We start from the raw sequence: 18,986 nt of genomic DNA on the forward strand, positions 1-18,986 counted from the left end.
GAGGTGTGCAGACTAAAACTGAAAGTGATTGCTGGCTGACTTTTGTGTCAGCATTCACACCTTTCACAACTTCATATCTCTCTGAGACTCTTCCTGAGAAGCTCTGTGGTTGCGATGGAGAGATTTGACTTTCTGAAACAGTTTCAAGGCTGTGCACTAGTCACTTTAATGGCCCTATATAAATGAGTGGCATAATAATACAATTTGAGTGACTAGAAACTCTGTCATGGAAATTGTAAAATGCTATGTGTTACATATAAGGCCCTGTTAAAGTCAATATCAAATACTTCTATTGATTGACCTGAGTTTGTACATTTTTCTGCAAGATCCTTTGGTGTCATGGATTGAAATTTCAGGAATCTCATAAAGCATTTATGGGTTTTATGGGAGTTATGGCTTTTTAAAAGACTTTTAAACATAAGATTTAAGTTTTTTAACTGATTTTGAATTATGAATAGTTGGAGGGATTATGAAAATGAAAATGATGTTGTCATTTACTCACTTTAATGCCATCTAAACCTGCATGAGTTTTTCCTCTACTGAACACAAAATAAGATATTTTGAGGAAAAACTTATGTTTTTTTCACTGGACAAAACATCTTCTTTGTGTGTTCTGCAGAAGAAAGAAAGTCATGCAGCTTTGTAACAGCACAAGGTTTAGTAAATTATTACAGAATTTTCCTTTTTGGGTGAACTATATCCCATTAAAATCATCATAACAAAGCAGGATCACGCTTCACGTGATTTTCTTGGTTTAAAGCAGTTTTACTCATTAATAATCAAGAACAGATTATTGGATTTCATCAGAAAACTGTGAGTAGTGAGTACCCGGGAGCAAACGTCAAAATGATTAATTACTTTGACCTTTTGACCTTTCCCCTCCCCCACGTAGCCCACTCACGTCGCGACCACCCACGTTGTGTTGACCCCGTGACCCGTTAATGGCATCCATATGCGAAAATCGGCATGCGTGAAATTCCGACGTCAACCTTTGAGTTCCGGGGAGAAAATATGATGTTTGTACAGATGTTTGTACGTGTCCGATGACAGGAGATAAATGAAGTCCTGAGGAATGTTTTGGTCGATTTTTATGGTTCGTTCCCACATCTGGGGGGTTTACCCATCTGGGGTCCGCATGCTCAGGTGTCCGGTTGCTGTCTGTTAAGCTCTCTCTGTATGGGCGATGTGAGAACGATATTGGTTTTAAGGTCAATAATAAGTAGACAATTCTAACAGATCATGAGAACAGATCACAATATGTGTGACCACACATATAATCTGATGACAGTATAAAAAAATAAAAAAAAGAATTTAAATAAAGTATGTGATATGACTAATAATGAAATTGAAAAATAAATCAATAAAGAACGAAATAAAATTACCCTTACATTTTTCTGCGAGAGAAAGTCTTTCTCTTGCAAGCATCACCATTCTTCGAATGAGAGGTTTAAGTTGAAAGAAGAAATCTTTCTTTGAGATCATCTGTATTTTTCTCTCTCTCTCTCTCACACACACACACCTAATAATGAAATTGAAAATAAATCAATAAATAAAAGAAATGTATAAAAAAAATAAATCCTCTTACATTTTTCTGTGAGAAAAAAGTTTTCCTCGTGCAAGGATGATCATTGTCCGCATGCTCAGGTGTCCGGTTTCATTTTTGGACACTCTCTCTCTCACTGTATGGGCGATGTGAGAAAGATATTGGTTTTAAGGTCAATAACAGAATAAGTAGACAATTCTAACAGATCGTGAGAACATATCACAATATGTGTGCGCGCGTACATCTGATATGTTGACTGTTTAAAAAGATTCTCAGCATTATAAAAATAATTTAAATAACACACCTAATAATTAATTGAAAATAACCCTGCTAATAATGAATTAAATCAATAAAAAAATTAGCTTAATTAAAAATGGTCTTACATAAGTGCTAAGAGGTAGATCTTTACACTATATCAACCGTACCTCGAATGAGATGTTAGTTTAAGTTGGAAAAGATCCTCTCTCTCTTTCTCTCACACACACACACACACACACACACACACACACATTTGCTTAGCTATCTAAATGGGAACATTACACAGACTTCTATTGTTTTTTTATCTACAGATAATTATACATTTTACAACCTAACACTAACCCATCGCAGAAAACTTTACATCTTACAAAATAAATAAATAATTGGTGTGATTTATAAGTAATTTTCTCATTTACACTAGTTTTACTCATCGCTAAAAATATAAAAACGTTGTACATTTTACCAGGATCGGGAAAAAAAAAAAATTTTAACAGGCCAAACGATAAGGACTATTGGGGGCCCCGACATGTCATTGTCATGTTTCAGGATCGGAAAAAAAAAAAATTTTAACAGGCCAAACGATAAGGACTATTGGGGGCCCCGACATGTCATTGTCATGTTTATGGAGACTTTACTTAGACAATTCAATTCAATTCAATTCAATTCATGTTTATTTGTATAGCTTTTCACAAAACAAATTGTTGCAAAGCAGTTTCACAGAAAATTAAAGTTTCTACATCAAATTTATATTTATATTATATTAATTCATTTTATACAGTATCATACCCTAAACCTACCATCACAGTAAACTTTCTACATTTTTTATATTTTCAGAAACATCATTTAGTATAATTTATAATTTAAAAAGTTGTTATGATCATGGACAAATTTCGCACAGGTCAATATTCATTTGGAGTATTACTATACATCTGGTTTGCAGGAACACTCCATAGACATAATGATTTTTTTTTTTTTACTGTACACACTGTACACATACCATCACACAAAAAAATTCTGCATATGTTTACATTTTTAATTAAATATTGTTTAAAGTGATCTGAATTATGAACTGAATTTCATCATAAACCACATTTACATTGTAATATCAGTGTAATACCCATGTAATTATACAAATTTGTGTTCTGATAATTAACTAAATGAGAACAGGAACATGTAAGAGGATTTTTTTTTTTATCAATTTCTTTTATTTATTGATTTATTTTCAATTTCATTATTAGGTGTGTGCGTGTGTGTGTGTGAGAGAGAGAAAAATACAGATGATCTCAAAGAAAGATTTCTTCTTTCAACTTAAACCTCTCATTCGAAGAATGGTGATGCTTGCAAGAGAAAGACTTTCTCTCGCAGAAAAATGTAAGGGTAATTTTCTTTCTTTCTTTATTGATTTATTTTTCAATTTCATTACTAGTCATATCACATACTTTATTTAAATTCTTTTTTTATTATATGGTCTGCTGACTGGTCGCGGTGCACCTTCGAGCGGACGCCGCTCCATCACCCTGCAGGCTTTACTATCACTTTTTATCAATTTAAAATTGATACATTTCCTTGCTGACATCCTTGCTGAATATTACTGTTTTTTTTCTTCTGTATTTTTGATTAAATAAATGCAGGCTAGATGAGCGAAAACATTAAAAATAGTAATGTGTCCAAACTTTTGACCGGTATTATTCATTCATTCATTCCTTTTATTTATAAAGCACTTTGCAACTGCACCTGCAGACCAAAGTGCTGTACAATCAACATACAGGTACATACAATACATAAAACACAAACAATCAAAATAAAAACACAGATACTAGCTCAACTCCTTAAAAGCTAATGACAAGAAATTATTTTTAACCCCAGCTTTGAAAACATTTATGGATGTAATCTCTCTAATCTCAGCTGGTAGGCTATTCCAAAGCTCTGGACCTGCAACAGCAAAGGCCTGATCCCCTTTCAGCTTTAAATGAGTTCGTGGGACAGTAAGAAACAACTTATTTGTTGATCTTAAAGACCTAGATGACTGTCGGAAAGTAATCAGCTCAGACACATAAGCAGGAGCCATTCCATGCACTGCCTTGAACACATACAACAGAACCTTATATTTTATCCTGAAACCCACTGGTAGCCATCTGAGTGAGGCCAAGATAGGAGAGATGTGTTGACTTTTCTTAGCACTCACAAGCAGCCTAGCTGCTGCATTCTGAACTAGTTGTAAGCGTGAAATAATGGTCTGACAGGACCCCACATACAAAACATTACAATAGTCCAGACGAGACAATATAAAGGCATTAATAACCTTTTCTAAATCTTTCATCGACAAAATAGGTTTTAATCAAGCAAGAGACCTAATCTAGAAAAAACAGCTCTTAACCACAGTATTAACCTGCTTGTCAAATTTCAAATCTGGATCGAACACAACTCCTAAATTCCTTATTTGGTCATGACAGTAGGCTGACCAAGGACCTAAATAAGTGCCAATGTCTGAGCATCCTCTGGCTCTTACATTTTGACTTTAAATACAAACTTCTTTGCTTTTATTTTTGTAGCTTTTTTAGTAGCCATCTCCAGATGCGATGTCATTAGCTACACGCAAATTCAAAGCATTGCGTCTGGGCACGACCTAGGGCTGCTCGTGAGTGGAACTCCATCCCAACTTACATTACAACTTTTAATACTTGTGCCGCTTTTAAGTTTCACTTAAAGAGGTTGTTTAAATAGAGTCAGCACTGCCAGCATTAATTTTACTGCCATCTTATCTTTTCTGCTCTACCAGTTTGAGATTTTTATGTTATGTATATGGGTTGTTTGGTTTAGTACTGATTGAATGATCAAGGTTAAACTACTGTTACTTTTCTGTATGCTTACATTATCCTTGCCTGTATATCGATATTATTGATACATTGCTTGTCATATTGTCTGACAGTCGGATTGTGTTTGTATGAGTGAGCTGATGTTGATACAGATAAATAAAATAAATAAATAAATACATTAATAAATAAATAAATTCAGTGTCATCAGTTTGCCAAACATTTTACACACCATTTACACGTGGTAGGAAGCAGGTGTACATTTCTTTCGTACCAGCTAACAATTTGAAAATACAAACATATTCATGGATTTGAAAGTTTACGTCAGAATGGCTTTACGAATGATTTACACAAATATTTGTTCTGCTCGTGTTTCATGAATGAGGCCCATAGAGTGTAAGTCATTATATATAGCTCAGCAAAAGGCGGATTCTGGTCGATCATGTCAAAAGCCAGTCTTACTCTCTACTACATATTACTGAAGATGATGAATCGAATGCATCTTTTTTAATCGCGAATGTCCATAAATAAATAGCATGCTATTTGCATTTAGTGTAAAAAAATTCCCCTCACTTGGGCCCCAAGTGCACATGGGCCCCCGGGCCTGTGCCCATAATGCCCATTGGATAATCTGGCCCTGATGTGGAACTCCCACTTCAGGTCCTGAGAGATGGTGGTACACTGTTGTGTGCTGTTCATGTACCTCCAGTCCACGATCATCTCCACTGTTTTGAGCGTGTTGAGCTCCAGGTTGTTATAACTGCACCAGACAGCCAGCTCTTTAACCTCCTGTCTGTAAGCAGACTTCCTGACTATGAAGGTCAGCTATTGATGATTATTAAGAATACCATTATGATGTTGTTTACAATATAGCATCGCTAGCTAGTTAGATTCAAATAGCTTAAAACAGTTACAATAGTGTTTAGTTGTCATCATTTAAATGTACACTTTCACTTCACTTTCACTTTCACTTTCACATGTCTAGGTACTCTCCTGGGATTAGGCTTGGCATATAAATAGCATTAACATTTCAGTGCCAACAGCCTTGTAGTTAGTGCGCCGACATACAGTGCAACTGTGCTCATGGCGACCCAAGTTCGATTCCCACTCCCCTTTCTCCACCCCCAATGTTTTCCTGTCATCTCTATGCTGTCCTGTCTCAATAATGAAAGGCATAGAGAGCCCCTAAATGTAACTTAAAAGAAAATAACATTTAGCAGACACTTTTATCCAAAGCGACTTACAAATGAGGAAAATAGAAGCAAACCAACCAACAAAAGAGCAATAATATGTAAGTGCTGTGACGAGTCCCAGTTAGTATAACGCAGTACACATAGCAAGATTTTTTTTATTATTTTTTTTTATTATAAATATTAAGAAAACAAGTAGATAGAATAGAAAAAGAAACAATAAATTAATTAAATAACATGAAACTGTATGCGAATGCCGCTCTCATTATTTACAGTGTTGCAATTATTTTGTTTCTCAGTTTCTGAACAGAACGAGGCAGGAGAGGTTTCTGTGAGGGTCTCTGAGACACACCACACAACACTTCAAATTAGCTTTACCGGAAGTTTACGAGCTGGCTTATCTTAATGCAGAAGTTCTAAAGAACGCTCCGTGCATTTGGTCAATCGCTACAAATCCTTCAGTTTGACGCACTGCTGTCTTTTCTCATCACCACACAACCCCTTGCTCTTTCTGCTCTTGGATGACTCTACACTCAAGCTAAATGCTTTTCAAAAAATGACTTTACTGACATAAATCCTATAACAACATATATTTTCTCAAAATGAATCCAAACACACAGGGCTTAACTTTTTGCAAATTTACAACATCCACACGTACATCCATCCATCCTATTTCTAAACCGCCTGTATTATGTAGGGTTGAAGGGTTATTGGCGCCAATTCCAGCGTCTTGGGCCCAAGGCAGGGAAATACCCTGGATAGATGGCCAGTCCATCGCAAGGCTAATTTGGCAATAAATATATGTAAAATTAAATAATACAATACTTTTAATGGATTTCTTCTTATTTTACTGATTTACTGATATGTTGTGGCTAGCAGTGTTGGGGAAAGTTACTTACTTAATGCATTACAATATTGCGTTACTCCATAAAAAAGTAACTAATTACGGTACTTAGTTACGCTAGCATATCCATGATTAAATTACACCATGCAAGTGACTTTAATTTAGTTAAACATCACTTCAGTGATTTATTCAAGCTTCAAACACAAATGATCAGCCAATCAGGGCCCTTGAGTAAACAAACAAACAAAAAAATCACGTTTGGCATTACTCCTGTAATGGATATCAGAGACTCAAGTCTTTATGCCATTGGAAAGCTTGTCTCAGTCCAAAAACAAAATGTATATCTATGATTTCATTTCCCTCTAAAAAATCTGCAACACTGGATATTTTTCCCAAAATCATCTTCGCCTGTTCACATTATCCCATTATTAATAATTATCAAAACATGGATGTTAAATTCAGCATGCCCACACCAAGTCAAAATAAAAGTAGTAGGCGTGGCCAGTTTTACTATAAAGCAATATAAAATACAACAAGCTATTTTCATATTTACCAGAAATGGCTGTGTACACACTGATGTCATGACAGGGGTATGTTTTGTTCAATGTGTTTTGGTTCTGTTCTCCCTGTGCTTGTCACTCATTTTTTTCAGTGTGTCTGATTATTGTTTCCATTCACCTGTCCTGTTAATTATCTCATTGGTTCCTGTGTATTTATTCTCCGTTTGGTTCTGTTCTTGGTCTGGTGTCGTATGTACTTTGTGGATGTGACCCCTCTTATTCAAACCTGTATTCTGTGGATTATCATATTAAAGCCTGTTTCTGTGAATTCCTAGTCTTCATGCAGTTAGTATAGCACCCATATGTGACAACTGAAGTAAGACTTGGATTAAAAAAAAAAAGTTAGAGTAAATGTAAGCTGATCTGGCTTTCAAACCACATGCATTTTGCACTTTTTTCAAAAGTAAAATTTGGTGCTAATGAGACATATATGTAAAAATGCATATGGTGCCTGTATTTGTTTTCCTTTCAGCCCAACACTCTTTCCTGCTGTCATATTCTGGGGTGATTTGAGTGCATCTCACTGTGGAAACCAACAGACATATTCTGTGTAAATTAACTGAATATATAAATTTAACAACAATTATTAAAGCACTGTATTTTATGTCATTTTTCATGGTGTGTCAATTTATCTGAAGAGTAAATGAGCCTCCAGTACTGTACCTCTGACATATTTTTTCTCTTAAAATCTTCTTGTTGCAGACTCAGTACTCTAAGCTGCAATAAATTCAATAAACATTTTAAAGCATTGAATTTTTACAGAATATTTCATGGTGTGTTAATTTATTTTCCAGAGTACATTAGTCTCCAGTACTTTACATACCTGTTCTCTGGTGACCTCCAACTCTTTCAGTCTCATTAGAAGCCTTGATTGCCGGATCTCTCTCTCCCCTGCTTCAATTATATAAATAATTATATTATAAAATGATATGCAGTTATATATAATATATACACTGAACAAAATTATAAACGCAACACTACACAGTAGCACAGCATAGTGACTTTATAGTAATTCCATGATGAGTTATTAAACATTATAAAACACATTAAACATAAACTTCATAAAAACAGAAAAATTCGTTTAAAAAAAAAATACATTAAGAAGTGTTGCTTAAAAAAATGTTTGCAAAAATGAGTACACCCCATATTACATAGTTATATTACATAGTACATCCTATATTACATACATATATTACATATTACAAACGTGTAATATGCTAGTACTTAAAGAACAAGAAAGAAACTGTGTATTGTGTGTTGGGAATGAAACTGATATGCACCTCTGATGTCTAAAAGACATCACAACAACTCCTATTTTGTTCAGCAAATGCACGGTTAAACTTCCTTTAACTTGGAGCCGAATTTTTATTTGTATTTTGCAACTTTCCAGAAGATGTACTCATTATTGCAACACAACATGTTATTACTTTGATAAAAAAAAAAAAAAAAAGAAGGTCTCCAGTCTCTACCTCTTTGATTTGTCTGTGCTCTGTGGAAATCCTTCATTTTCTGTTTCAAATCAAATCCTGCATTTTCTGTCTCAGGCCTCTCTGCTGCAATTGAAATGAATTCAGTAATCAGCAATAATTTAAGCACTCTTAGGGCCCTATGATTTCCGCGATGCGGAAAACACGGACGGAATCGCGGAATCCAGTCATAAAAATGGAATTTACTGTTTAACGCAGAACTTTGTCAAAGTTTGGGTGAATTAATCAAAAGTAGGTCATTACACTTAAATCAAATCGCGATACGGACTAGTATCTGTAAATATTAAGCAACAAAAATACAATTTAAATATGAATCCTGCATGTTCTGCGTGTCTCTGGGCCGTATCAGAGTCTCATCTCCCATTCTCTAGATACAGCATGTTTTATTATATTAAAGGAGACATAACACACACACACAGTTTCTGCCAATCTCATGTTAATCTTGAGTAACTATAGAGTACTATTGCATCCTTCATATCTCCGAAGAGTCTTTAGTTTTATCAGATTTATAAAAGATACAGATGTGCCGCTTCTCTACGAAACCAGTCAAGCTCCTGGAGTCGTGCCGTGGGTGGAGCTAAAGAGTCACGAGCACGCGCAGCTTTTGCATAGCGATCATCTGCAAGCTGTGACATCGACAAATAAAACAGGGGACAATAACTTTAGTGACTTAATTTAACTATGGCTAATAAATTAACACGTTGACGGGCTGCTCTTGCTCTGGTTGATGTGTGCACACGCTGTACTGGGAGAAGTGAACCTACAAGGAATTCTGCCCTTTATGACATCATACAGGGCCATGCTCAAAAAAAAAAAAAACCTTTCAGAAACATACGTGTCACGAATCCTGTGCCTGCCCTTGGTTGCTCACCACCAGAGATCACCCGCTCATTACGATGGACTCTTGCACCACACTACTATTGCACTTCACACCGGACTACATTTCCCATCATCCATTGCACTGATTACACACACAGCTGCAACCAATCAAACACCCTACATAAGCCATGGACTTCCTCTTCCTCACGCCGAGTATTGTTAACACATATCGCTACGTTCATTGATAGCTACTTTACGGAGCCTGTCTCTTGATTACCTGTTTCCTAGTCTAGCCTAGTTCTGTCATTGTTTTGCCTTCCTGTGTCTCGATCAGCGCCCGTATTTGGATTACCCTCTTGTCGTGCAGTTCTGGATATTGTTTGCCCCTCGCCTGGACTCTAGCCAGTGTTTGGATTATTCTCTCGCCTAGCCCTCTGGATACTGTTCGCCGCTGTGCTGACTCTCGCCCATCTTTGGAACATTCTCTTGTCTTGCCCAGCTCATATCTGTCTGCTGTATTTTGACCCGTGCCTGTTAATGACCAAGCCTTTGTTTAATTAAATGCCTGCAAATGGATCCGTACGTCTCTCAGTCTGTTCACTCCGTAACAATACGAACCCTGACGGAGTGTATTTGGCACCGAAATACTCCATCATACCAACTTGTTTTTTGTTTGTTCTCATGTTTAGCATGATAAACCAACTATTTAACAGTGTAAATAACTCAGAATGCATGAAATAGCATTACCCCCCCCCCTTTAAAAGTTTACCTTTACCAGATATCTTTTCAATCTCCTGTCTGCAAAAATCCTCCAGTTTTTGTCTCAGCTGAGAGACTGATTGTCCTACATCATCATAGGAACTGAAAGTTATGCTGGGAACATCTGGAGATCCAGGAGGGCCAGAGAGAGATGGAAAACTCTACACAGACACAAAGACAAACAACCAGAGAATAAATTTGGCATAGAAGAAATTAAACACTGTTTACTAAAATAAGTAAGCTCTCTGTAATGAAATGACTACAGGTCATGGTGCTACCCAGTGGTTGAATTGTAAGAAAATTTCATAGGGGATGGTGGTCAAGTATTTCTTTGTTTGGTGCGGGGGGTCCTGTAGCTAACTTTACACAATGAATACAAAATTTGTCTAATTTTTAAACACGTAATTTTTTTTTTTTTTTTTTTTTACAAATCTTTATTTAAGGAACTATTATTTATAAGCTGTTTTCCTTGTGGGGCCTTACGAAATGGCCCCACAATGTCAAAAATTGAAAGTTTTACTGTCTTTGTGGGGGCATTTGGTCCTCACAATGTAGGTTGCCAAACAACCTAAATAATGCCTTCTGAGGGCATTGAAATGTTTATAGTCTAATCATTTTCAACAGATTTCTTTCCAATAAAAATAACTCTATAGTTCTGGTCCTTGATTATGCTTGGTTGAGTTAAATTACTCAAGAAACACATACCTGTGACCTCATTACATTGGTATTACTGTGCCATTACTGGTGAGCGATAATGACAAAAATGATATCTCAATATCTTTGGTGATTTTTGTTGATAACGATAACTAAACAATATTTTGCCGACTGTGTTTTTGTGCTGGTACAGGCCTGTCATGGATAAATAAATGACATTAAAACCACCAGTAGGTGGCAGCAAGTCCCTCACTTGGGGTCTTTGTACTTGACCACTTGTCTACTTACAAGACGTATTTCCTGTATTTGGCCCAAGTGTTCAAGTGGGCGTGAAAACCACAAGTGTGTGTAGAACTGTTCATTAAAACTGCAAGTGCTTACAGAGCTTTACTTTGATTTTTAATACTTTGCATTTTAAAACTTTTAAATGTCTGTTTAGTAGTCTCTATAACAGACGACACAATTTAGTGTGTGTTAAGGGCACTGCACTTTGCTGTTTTTAAGGGACGTTAAATTATTATACGTAGAGAATTGTAATATTTCATTTGCATGATAAGTTTTACATAATACACAACATAATTAATCTAAAGGACATGGTAAGGGGGGATGATGGTTTTACAGAGGGGATGCTTTTTGTCTTTTTTTTTTCAACAATGGGGACGCCATCCCCCCGCATCCCCCCTCAAATTGAGCCCTGGTGCTACCTGAAGGAAATGGATGTGATCACGTGTGTCTGAAAGCTGCTCCAGCTCAGCGTTTCTCTTCCTCAGATCATCAATCTCCTGCTCCAGTCGCTCCATGAGTCCTTCAGCTCGACTCACGGCAGTCTTTTCTCGAACTCTGATCATCTGTGTGACCTCAGAGCGTCTTCTCTCAATGGAGCTGATGAGTTCAGTAAAGATCCTTTCACTGCTCTCCACTGCTGTCTGTGCAGAGCGCTGTAGGACACACATTACAATCAGCTGCTCACAGAATCTGCTGTGCTTCAGTCTGACTGAAAATCACCCTCAATAACCAACTGAAGAACAGTCTTAACTAAACCAGCGATGCTGCTTCTCCTCAAAACTCACCTTGTGAGTCTCCACAGCCTCTTTCAGCTCCTGAAGCTTCTTCTCTCGCTCCTGGATTTGCTGCTGGAATTCTCTCCGTGTCTCATCTAATTGTCTCTGTATTGGACAAAACAACAGCACATCACAGAAAAATTAGTAAAACTGAAAGTACAAAATGTTTCTGAGTGACTCCTGCCTTTGTGTTTTAATTTCAGAGAACTGGATAATCTTAGCGTCTCTCAGTCTGTACCTGCTTCTCTGTTCTCTCTGCTGCAGTTGATACAGTCTCATGATTTTTGTGTTCATCCACCATACAGAGCACACATATACAACTCTGGTCAGTACGGCAGTAAATTTCCAGTAGTTTCTCATGTTTACAGCAGATCATCTCCTGAAGTTGTCCAGTGGCATCCATTAGATTGTGTCTCTTTCCTTTGAAGAGATTCTCATGTTGTTGAAGGTGATTTTGACAGAAAGAGTTCAGACACACCAGACAGGACTTGATGGCTTTGTGTTTTCTTCCAGTACAAATGTCGCACTCCACATCTCCAGGTCCTGCAGGAACAGCAGTTTGGAGTTCAGTCTTCTTCAGTTGCTCCACCACTTCAGCCAGCATGGTGCTTTTATTTAAAGCAGGTCTTGGACTGAAGGTCTGTCGGCACTGAGGGCAGCTGTAGACTCTCTTCTGATCCTCTTGATCCCAGCAGTTTGTAATGCAGCTCTTACAGTAACTGTGTCCACAGGGAATAGTCACTGGATCCTTCAGCAAATCCAGACACACTGGACAGCTGAATTTATCCTGAGAAAACGTGGCTTCAGCCATTTCACTGCATGCACACACGGAGACACAACACAGTTGAACAGCACTTAAGTTTCATTTTCCTTGAAGTGGAGAGTTGATGTAATTTCCTGGTTCTGTGTGAGAGGCGTGAGCAAAACAGGTGTGTCTGTGAAGTGAATTAAACTTGCCCTATCGTTCATAATACTAAGGTCCACTAGATAGAAGTCTCCTAAAGAAATACAGATGAAGTGAGCATAATGCTGCACTATATTGAACTTAAACACACAAACACCTCGAACTTTTCATGCATTTTATGTAGACTATTTACATTATAGACTAATGGTTTTCAAGGAAGAGAAATGTTGCAGTTAATTGTGGAAAAATGTGACAGATGGACTTGTTTGATCAATTATACACCTCAATTTTTATGATATACAAGTCTGTGTATATTTCAAATGAATGGGGTATAGAGTTTATTTCTTTATTTTATAAGGGGCTCTAATGGATTTGAAAGAAAATGGAAAATGTCAGGAAAAATAGATTTAGATTTAAGATTCAAGATTAACATACATAATATATCTAAACATACATGCTTGTTTAGTTAAATCTGGTAAGATTTAATCGTTTTTTTTTGTAGTAATTTGATGTTCATTCAGCACAAAGTTATGCAAAACAATACAGGAAGATAGTTTTTTCTTCTTCCTGTTATCAATGCCTCACACTCCATCCCAGGAGGTGGCGGAATCTGCTCCTAAAGCTGGTTTGCACCGCCATTAAATAAACACAGAAGCAGCGAGCAACGGTTTCAGAAAAGAAACATGGCGGCGATGGAGTGTAGCATTTCTGTTGAAGTTTGACTGAACGTCTCTCCGCTGTTTCATTAACTGAGCTGTGTGAGATATTTTCTCGCCGGCGTCAAGAAGTAGTTTTACTGCAAGATGTTCGTGGCGAAGAGCATCGCAGCGGATCATAAAGATCTGATTCACGATGTTTCTTATGACTTTCACGGTCGGAGGATGGCGACCTGCTCCAGTGATCAGAGCGTCAAGGCAAGAGATCCCTGTCTGTGTAATCACATAAACCATAAACCCAGACAGCACTGAACCCTCTGACACCCAATTACCATCTGTGAGGGCGGTTCAGAAAGTTTTGAGACACGACCTGAGGTTTAAATGGGCAGAGACCTTTTTAGAAAGGCCTTGCTGTGCATCAGTTTGTGAATCTCTTCCAGCTGCAGTTTAATTCAGCTATTATAGTGTTTTGAGTCTTGAAGAATTAATACTTGGTGTCTTGTGGTTCTTAAGCTTGTGTGCCTGATTGTTCCCTATTTTAATGACAATCATTCTGGCTTTTTTTCTTTTCTAAACTAGGTCTGGGACAAAGGGGACGATGGAGAGTGGCGTTGTACTGCTAGCTGGAAGGTACGAGTTATTTCTGTTATGTTCTTTAGTTATAAATCTCCATCTAACCCTAAAATGCATAGCTTTAAAATTCAAAATGTCGGGTACAATAGGTGCATATTTACATTTGGGCAATTTTGGTAGTTTAGAATTTGCGTGTATATATAATTTTATAATAATAAATCATTTTTTAATAAATTAATATTTTTTAAATAACTTTTAATGGTAACACTTTATAATAAGTTTCATTAATAAATAATTAACACATTATATAATGCTTAATGGATCATTAGTTGTATATTCAAAGAGTTAGAAACGTGAGATAATGTGCTTGTTAATGTTTGCTTAATAAACATTAGATTGTTCAAACAAATCATTATTTTATGTAAGTTAAAATGCTTACAAATGTCATTAAACTTTCAATTCCATATAATCAAGTACTTGTTGAAAATCTACAAATGATTTCAACAGATGTTATCAAATGATTAAAAGCTTGTGTTAACGCACAACACTTCTGCTGCTATTGATACAGTAAGGTTATACTGTAAAAAAAAAAATCCGTAAAAAAACGGCAGCTGTGGTTGCCGTAATTTTACCGTAAAAAATACGGTAGCAACATTTTAGGTTTTTACTTAAATTTACAGTTAAATACCGTAATTTCATTAACTGATATAATGTTAATATACCAACCTATTGAAGTACTGACATCTGTTTTGTACCTTTGTAATACACTGATAACCACCAAATGCAGGTGGTGACGGGTTTGGTGGCATGGGTAGGTTTAAAGGTTGGTTAAAGGGTCAACAGTGTACAGAGGTCAGTTTGATTATTATAAGGGAACACAGTTCAATCTGTTTATTTTATATTGTTTTGTTAAATGAACAAGTATTTTCTTTAAAAAATGATTTGTTTTCCCCTGTTTATTTATGATTCAAGGAATATCCAGTTTAATGATATATTGAAGAGTAGTATACTAATGTGAGTGTTGAGCCAATAAAAAATGTTTTTGCACCAAAATTACAATCTCTTATGTCTTCAGCAAGCATTTAGCTAAACATAACCACCCACCCTTTACACAAACCTTGTTACATTAAAAGTCCAATGCCCATAAAGATACTAAATGATTAGTAATCATTTATAAACATTTGCAAATGATGAACAGTTTCCACATTAGATTGGGTACTGCGAAAACACGAACAAATAACTAATAGATTAAAATAGAGATATAAATAGAGGTCTACACAACAAACAAAGACCAACAAATGAAGATCATATGAACTGAAAGTTTACTGACATTTGTAAGCATTTGAGTTTACATGAAATAATCATATGTTAATCATTAGGTGATGTTTAGTAAGTTCATCAGTAAACATTAACAAGAACATTATCTCATATTTCTAGCTATGTGAATATATATTAACTAATGATCTGTTAAGCATTATATAATGTTTGTTCATGATTTATAAATGAAAGTTATTATAAAGAGTTACCCTTTTAATAAATAAAAATGAAACGAAATGTAATTAGTTTTATCTTAATGGAGGACATTTTTGATGGATGTGTTTTAGGGCTGTATTCTTTCTGAGTTGTGTCTGTCTCTCTGTCTGTAGACTCACAGTGGATCCGTGTGGAGGGTGACATGGGCGCATCCTGAGTTTGGTCAGGTGTTGGCGTCTTGTTCCTTTGACCGCACTGCGGCTGTATGGGAGGAGATCGTAGGTGAATCCAATGACAAACAACGGGGACAAAGTCACTGGGTGCGTAAAATGTATTTTATTCAGAGTTTAGTACTGTTGTCACAATATGGGAATTTCGAACTTCCATACAGTACCTTGACAAATACTGATAATAGCGTTTTTGATACCACAGGCAACAATTGCTATGACATAAAGGGCATAAAATTAGAAAAGTATCTAATTTAATTTATTTTTGACCCTAATCAGACTAATTTCTTATCAACTGAAACTGTTGCCTTAAAGCTCTGAGTGGGATTATATACAATAATAGTCATAATATATTATTATTATTGTTATTATATTAAGACAGAACTATGTTATACAACTGCTCTGTAAAATAAAAAAATGAATGTTTCATAAGTATATTAAAGGGGTCATATGATGCAATTCAATTTTTCCTTTCTCTTTGGAGTGTTACAAGCTCTTGGTGCATAAAGAAGATCTGTAAAGTTGCAAAGACTAAAGTCTCAAATCCAAAGAGATATTCTTTATAAAAGTTAAGAGTCAGCCACACCCCCCTAAAACGGCTCGTTCTAACACGCCCCCACATGTCTACCTCACTATGTGGGAAGATTTGCATAACGCCGCCCCAATGTTCACGCAAAGAAAGAAGGCGTAACTTTTATTCTCGCTGTAGTATTGTTGACGCTGCAGCCATGTCGTGAAGGCACTGTGTGTTTCGTTGTGAAAGCGAAACTACTTTGTTTGGTCTTCCAAAAGAGGACGATATCCGCTTCGTCATGCCTGGAGCTGATCCGTGCTGGTCGCTGAGGGAATACTTCAACTTTCACCGTGGACGAAGCGGAGTCCAGCCCGGGGTCCGGCACATGTGGTTGCCGCTCTTTCGTCGGATCCGCCGCCTCCGCTCACTCTAGCCCGGCCTCAGCGCACGCTAAGCCGGGGCTGAGTTTATAAAGCCCTGCACATAACATGTTGGGAAAAAAAATATTGTAATTTGTAGCCTCAAATTAAGAATTTGTTTCCCATTAATTATTTTGTTCACTTATTTTAGTTTAATCGTGGCCAAAAATTAAGAATTTGCTCATCTTAGTAAATTGTGGCCACGCTGCACTAATTTATTGCCTTGTTTTAGTAAGCTGTGGAGGGAGCGAATTAATATGAAGGAACAAATTCTTAATTTGTGGCCATGAACTAAAATGAAGGAATGAATTAATAAAAGGAGGGAACGGATTCTTAATTCATAGCTGCCATTTAACCAAAACAAGGGAACGAATATTAAATCATGGCCGTAGTCAACTAAAATGAGGTAACAAATAAAAAAAAACAAGGGAAAACCGCAGGGTAAACAAACACAGCTGGTATCAGTGTATTGATACTGTGGAAAATGAGTATTAAAACGATTTCAGTCTTGATGTGTAATGAAAAATCATTAGAATGTCACTGTGTTTTGCGGAAAGAAATAAAAACCAAATGTATGTGCACGGCAGATGCAGTGTCATTTGTTCTGTTAATTTCTGTTGTGCCTGTACAGATCAAGAGAACCACACTGGTGGACAGCCGGACGTCCGTGACCGATGTCAAGTTTGCGCCGAAGCACATGGGCCTGATGCTGACCACCTGCTCTGCAGACGGCGTGGTGCGCATCTACGAGGCCCCTGATGTGATGAACCTCAGCCAGTGGTCACTGCAGCACGAGATCTCCTGCAAGCTCTCCTGCTCCTGCATCTCCTGGAACCCCTCCAGGTCTGAGCGCCGTCTACACAGTCACATATCAGTATGAAAGATGCACTCTTGATCGTCACAACTGTTTGTTCTGCCCTTTAGTTCTCGAGCTCATCCTCCAATGATAGCCGTGGGCAGTGACGACAGCAACGTCACATACAGTGGCAAAGTGCAGATCTATGAGTATAATGAAAATACAAGGTATGGACTTCACTCCATGCATCAGTTCCTATTTTGCCTGTTATGGATTATAAGCATGTTTCTAAAGGGTTTATGCTGACCTACAGGAAGTATGCCAAAGCAGAGACGCTGATGACTGTGACTGACCCGGTACACGACATCACCTTTGCTCCTAATCTGGGGAGATCCTTCCATGTGCTGGCCATAGCCACCAAAGACGTCCGCATTTTCAAACTCGTACCTTTGAGGTAAGTAGGATATTAAATGTGTTATTTCAGCCCAAAATAAACTGTAGATCCCACTTTTTTTCCGGGCCACAGTTGGTTGATCATGTACAATGCTTGCATGCTATTTGTCAAACAATTTTCCGGTTATTACCTTCAGCAAGTATGAAAACAATAGGAAAGCAAAGCCAAAACCTGAACGTTTTAGAAATCCTGACCAGGATGTGTCAAAGAAAAAGAGGACACATGGTCTCCCGACGGGGATGGGCAACTGGAGGGCCACTGTCCTGCAGAGTTCAGCTCCAGCCCTAATCAAACACACCTGCCTGTAGCTTTCTAGTGATCTTGAAGACATTGATTAGCTGGTTCAGGTTCAACTCTGCAGGACAGTGGCCCTCCAGGACCGAAGTTGCCCATCTCTGCCCTACAGACATGAGTTTAGTTCTTCTGCAGAATGTCTAAAAAAACACACACACAAAAAAAACACGTACACATTAAAAGAAAGGGTCCAAGCCATTTTCTAGGTACTTGGAACCTAGTAAGGAGTAGGACTGCATGATCAATTTTGCGATGAGACATGATTTTCAAATCATGAAGGCTGTGATTTATTTAAATGAATACACTGCCATTTCAGAGTGAAACACGGCACTGTGTTCATGTACATGCTGGCAGCTCATGATTGGGTGTTTGTTTTCATGCAGCTTTGTTCATTTACTGTGAATTGAGCCTCTGAAACTCTGTATTACAAGCTGCACGTGTGTAATTGAACACAGTGCCACGGCTCATTCTGAAACCTGCAGCACATTTATTTTTTATGTTTTTGCTGGCAAACCACCTAAATAAAAGCTTGCTTTATGTTTGAAAATAAAGAAGTTATTAATTTTACAATACTAAGCCTATAGAATAAATTACATTGATTAAATACGCTTTTTTTTTTTTTTTTTTTTTTTTTCTGTATTCCATTTTAATGGTTTAATCAAAAACATATCTAATTAATTGAATTCAT

The 18,986-nt window shown here is 37.0% G+C and overlaps 2 protein-coding genes across 2 annotated transcripts in view; one reads left to right on the forward strand and one right to left on the reverse strand.

Moving 5' to 3' along the window:
• Positions 1-6,873: 6,873 nt before the first annotated feature.
• Positions 6,874-12,826, reverse strand: LOC107748369 (E3 ubiquitin/ISG15 ligase TRIM25-like). Its single transcript, XM_016563143.1, has 8 exons — positions 12,227-12,826; positions 11,998-12,093; positions 11,632-11,865; positions 10,284-10,434; positions 8,678-8,761; positions 8,032-8,102; positions 7,872-7,925; positions 6,874-7,731 (listed from the first exon to the last, which is right to left on the reverse strand). The coding sequence occupies exons 1-8, from the start codon at positions 12,797-12,799 to the stop codon at positions 7,729-7,731; spliced, it is 1,266 nt and encodes a 421-aa protein (XP_016418629.1). The 5' UTR covers positions 12,800-12,826; the 3' UTR covers positions 6,874-7,728.
• A 696-nt stretch (positions 12,827-13,522) lies between these two features.
• The window catches only part of LOC107748371 (nucleoporin seh1-like), a 9,057-nt gene continuing 3,593 nt past the window's right edge, over positions 13,523-18,986 (forward strand). Inside the window, exons 1-6 of the mRNA XM_016563145.1 lie at positions 13,523-13,806; positions 14,128-14,178; positions 15,768-15,914; positions 17,386-17,597; positions 17,679-17,777; positions 17,864-18,004. Of these exons, the coding sequence (XP_016418631.1) occupies positions 13,696-13,806; positions 14,128-14,178; positions 15,768-15,914; positions 17,386-17,597; positions 17,679-17,777; positions 17,864-18,004 (761 nt within the window). The 5' untranslated portion in view covers positions 13,523-13,695. The remainder of the gene's footprint in view (positions 13,807-14,127; positions 14,179-15,767; positions 15,915-17,385; positions 17,598-17,678; positions 17,778-17,863; positions 18,005-18,986) is intronic.

This window comes from Sinocyclocheilus rhinocerous, unplaced genomic scaffold, assembly GCF_001515625.1.
Source record: "Sinocyclocheilus rhinocerous isolate Xijiao unplaced genomic scaffold, SAMN03320098_v1.1 scaffold1281, whole genome shotgun sequence".
NCBI lineage: Eukaryota > Metazoa > Chordata > Actinopteri > Cypriniformes > Cyprinidae > Sinocyclocheilus > Sinocyclocheilus rhinocerous.

Excerpts from the sequence above, each read along its gene's own strand:
- LOC107748369 (XM_016563143.1), bottom strand. The coding sequence starts at position 12,799 with ATGGCTGAAGCCACGTTTTCTCAGGATAAATTCAGCTGTCCAGTGTGT. Across the intron at positions 10,435-11,631 it reads ATCACATCCATTTCCTTCAG|AGTTTTCCATCTCTCTCTGG; the intron begins GTAGCACCAGGG and ends GTGTCTGTGTAG. Across the intron at positions 7,926-8,031 it reads TGGAGGTCACCAGAGAACAG|CTTAGAGTACTGAGTCTGCA; the intron begins GTATGTAAAGTA and ends AATTTATTGCAG.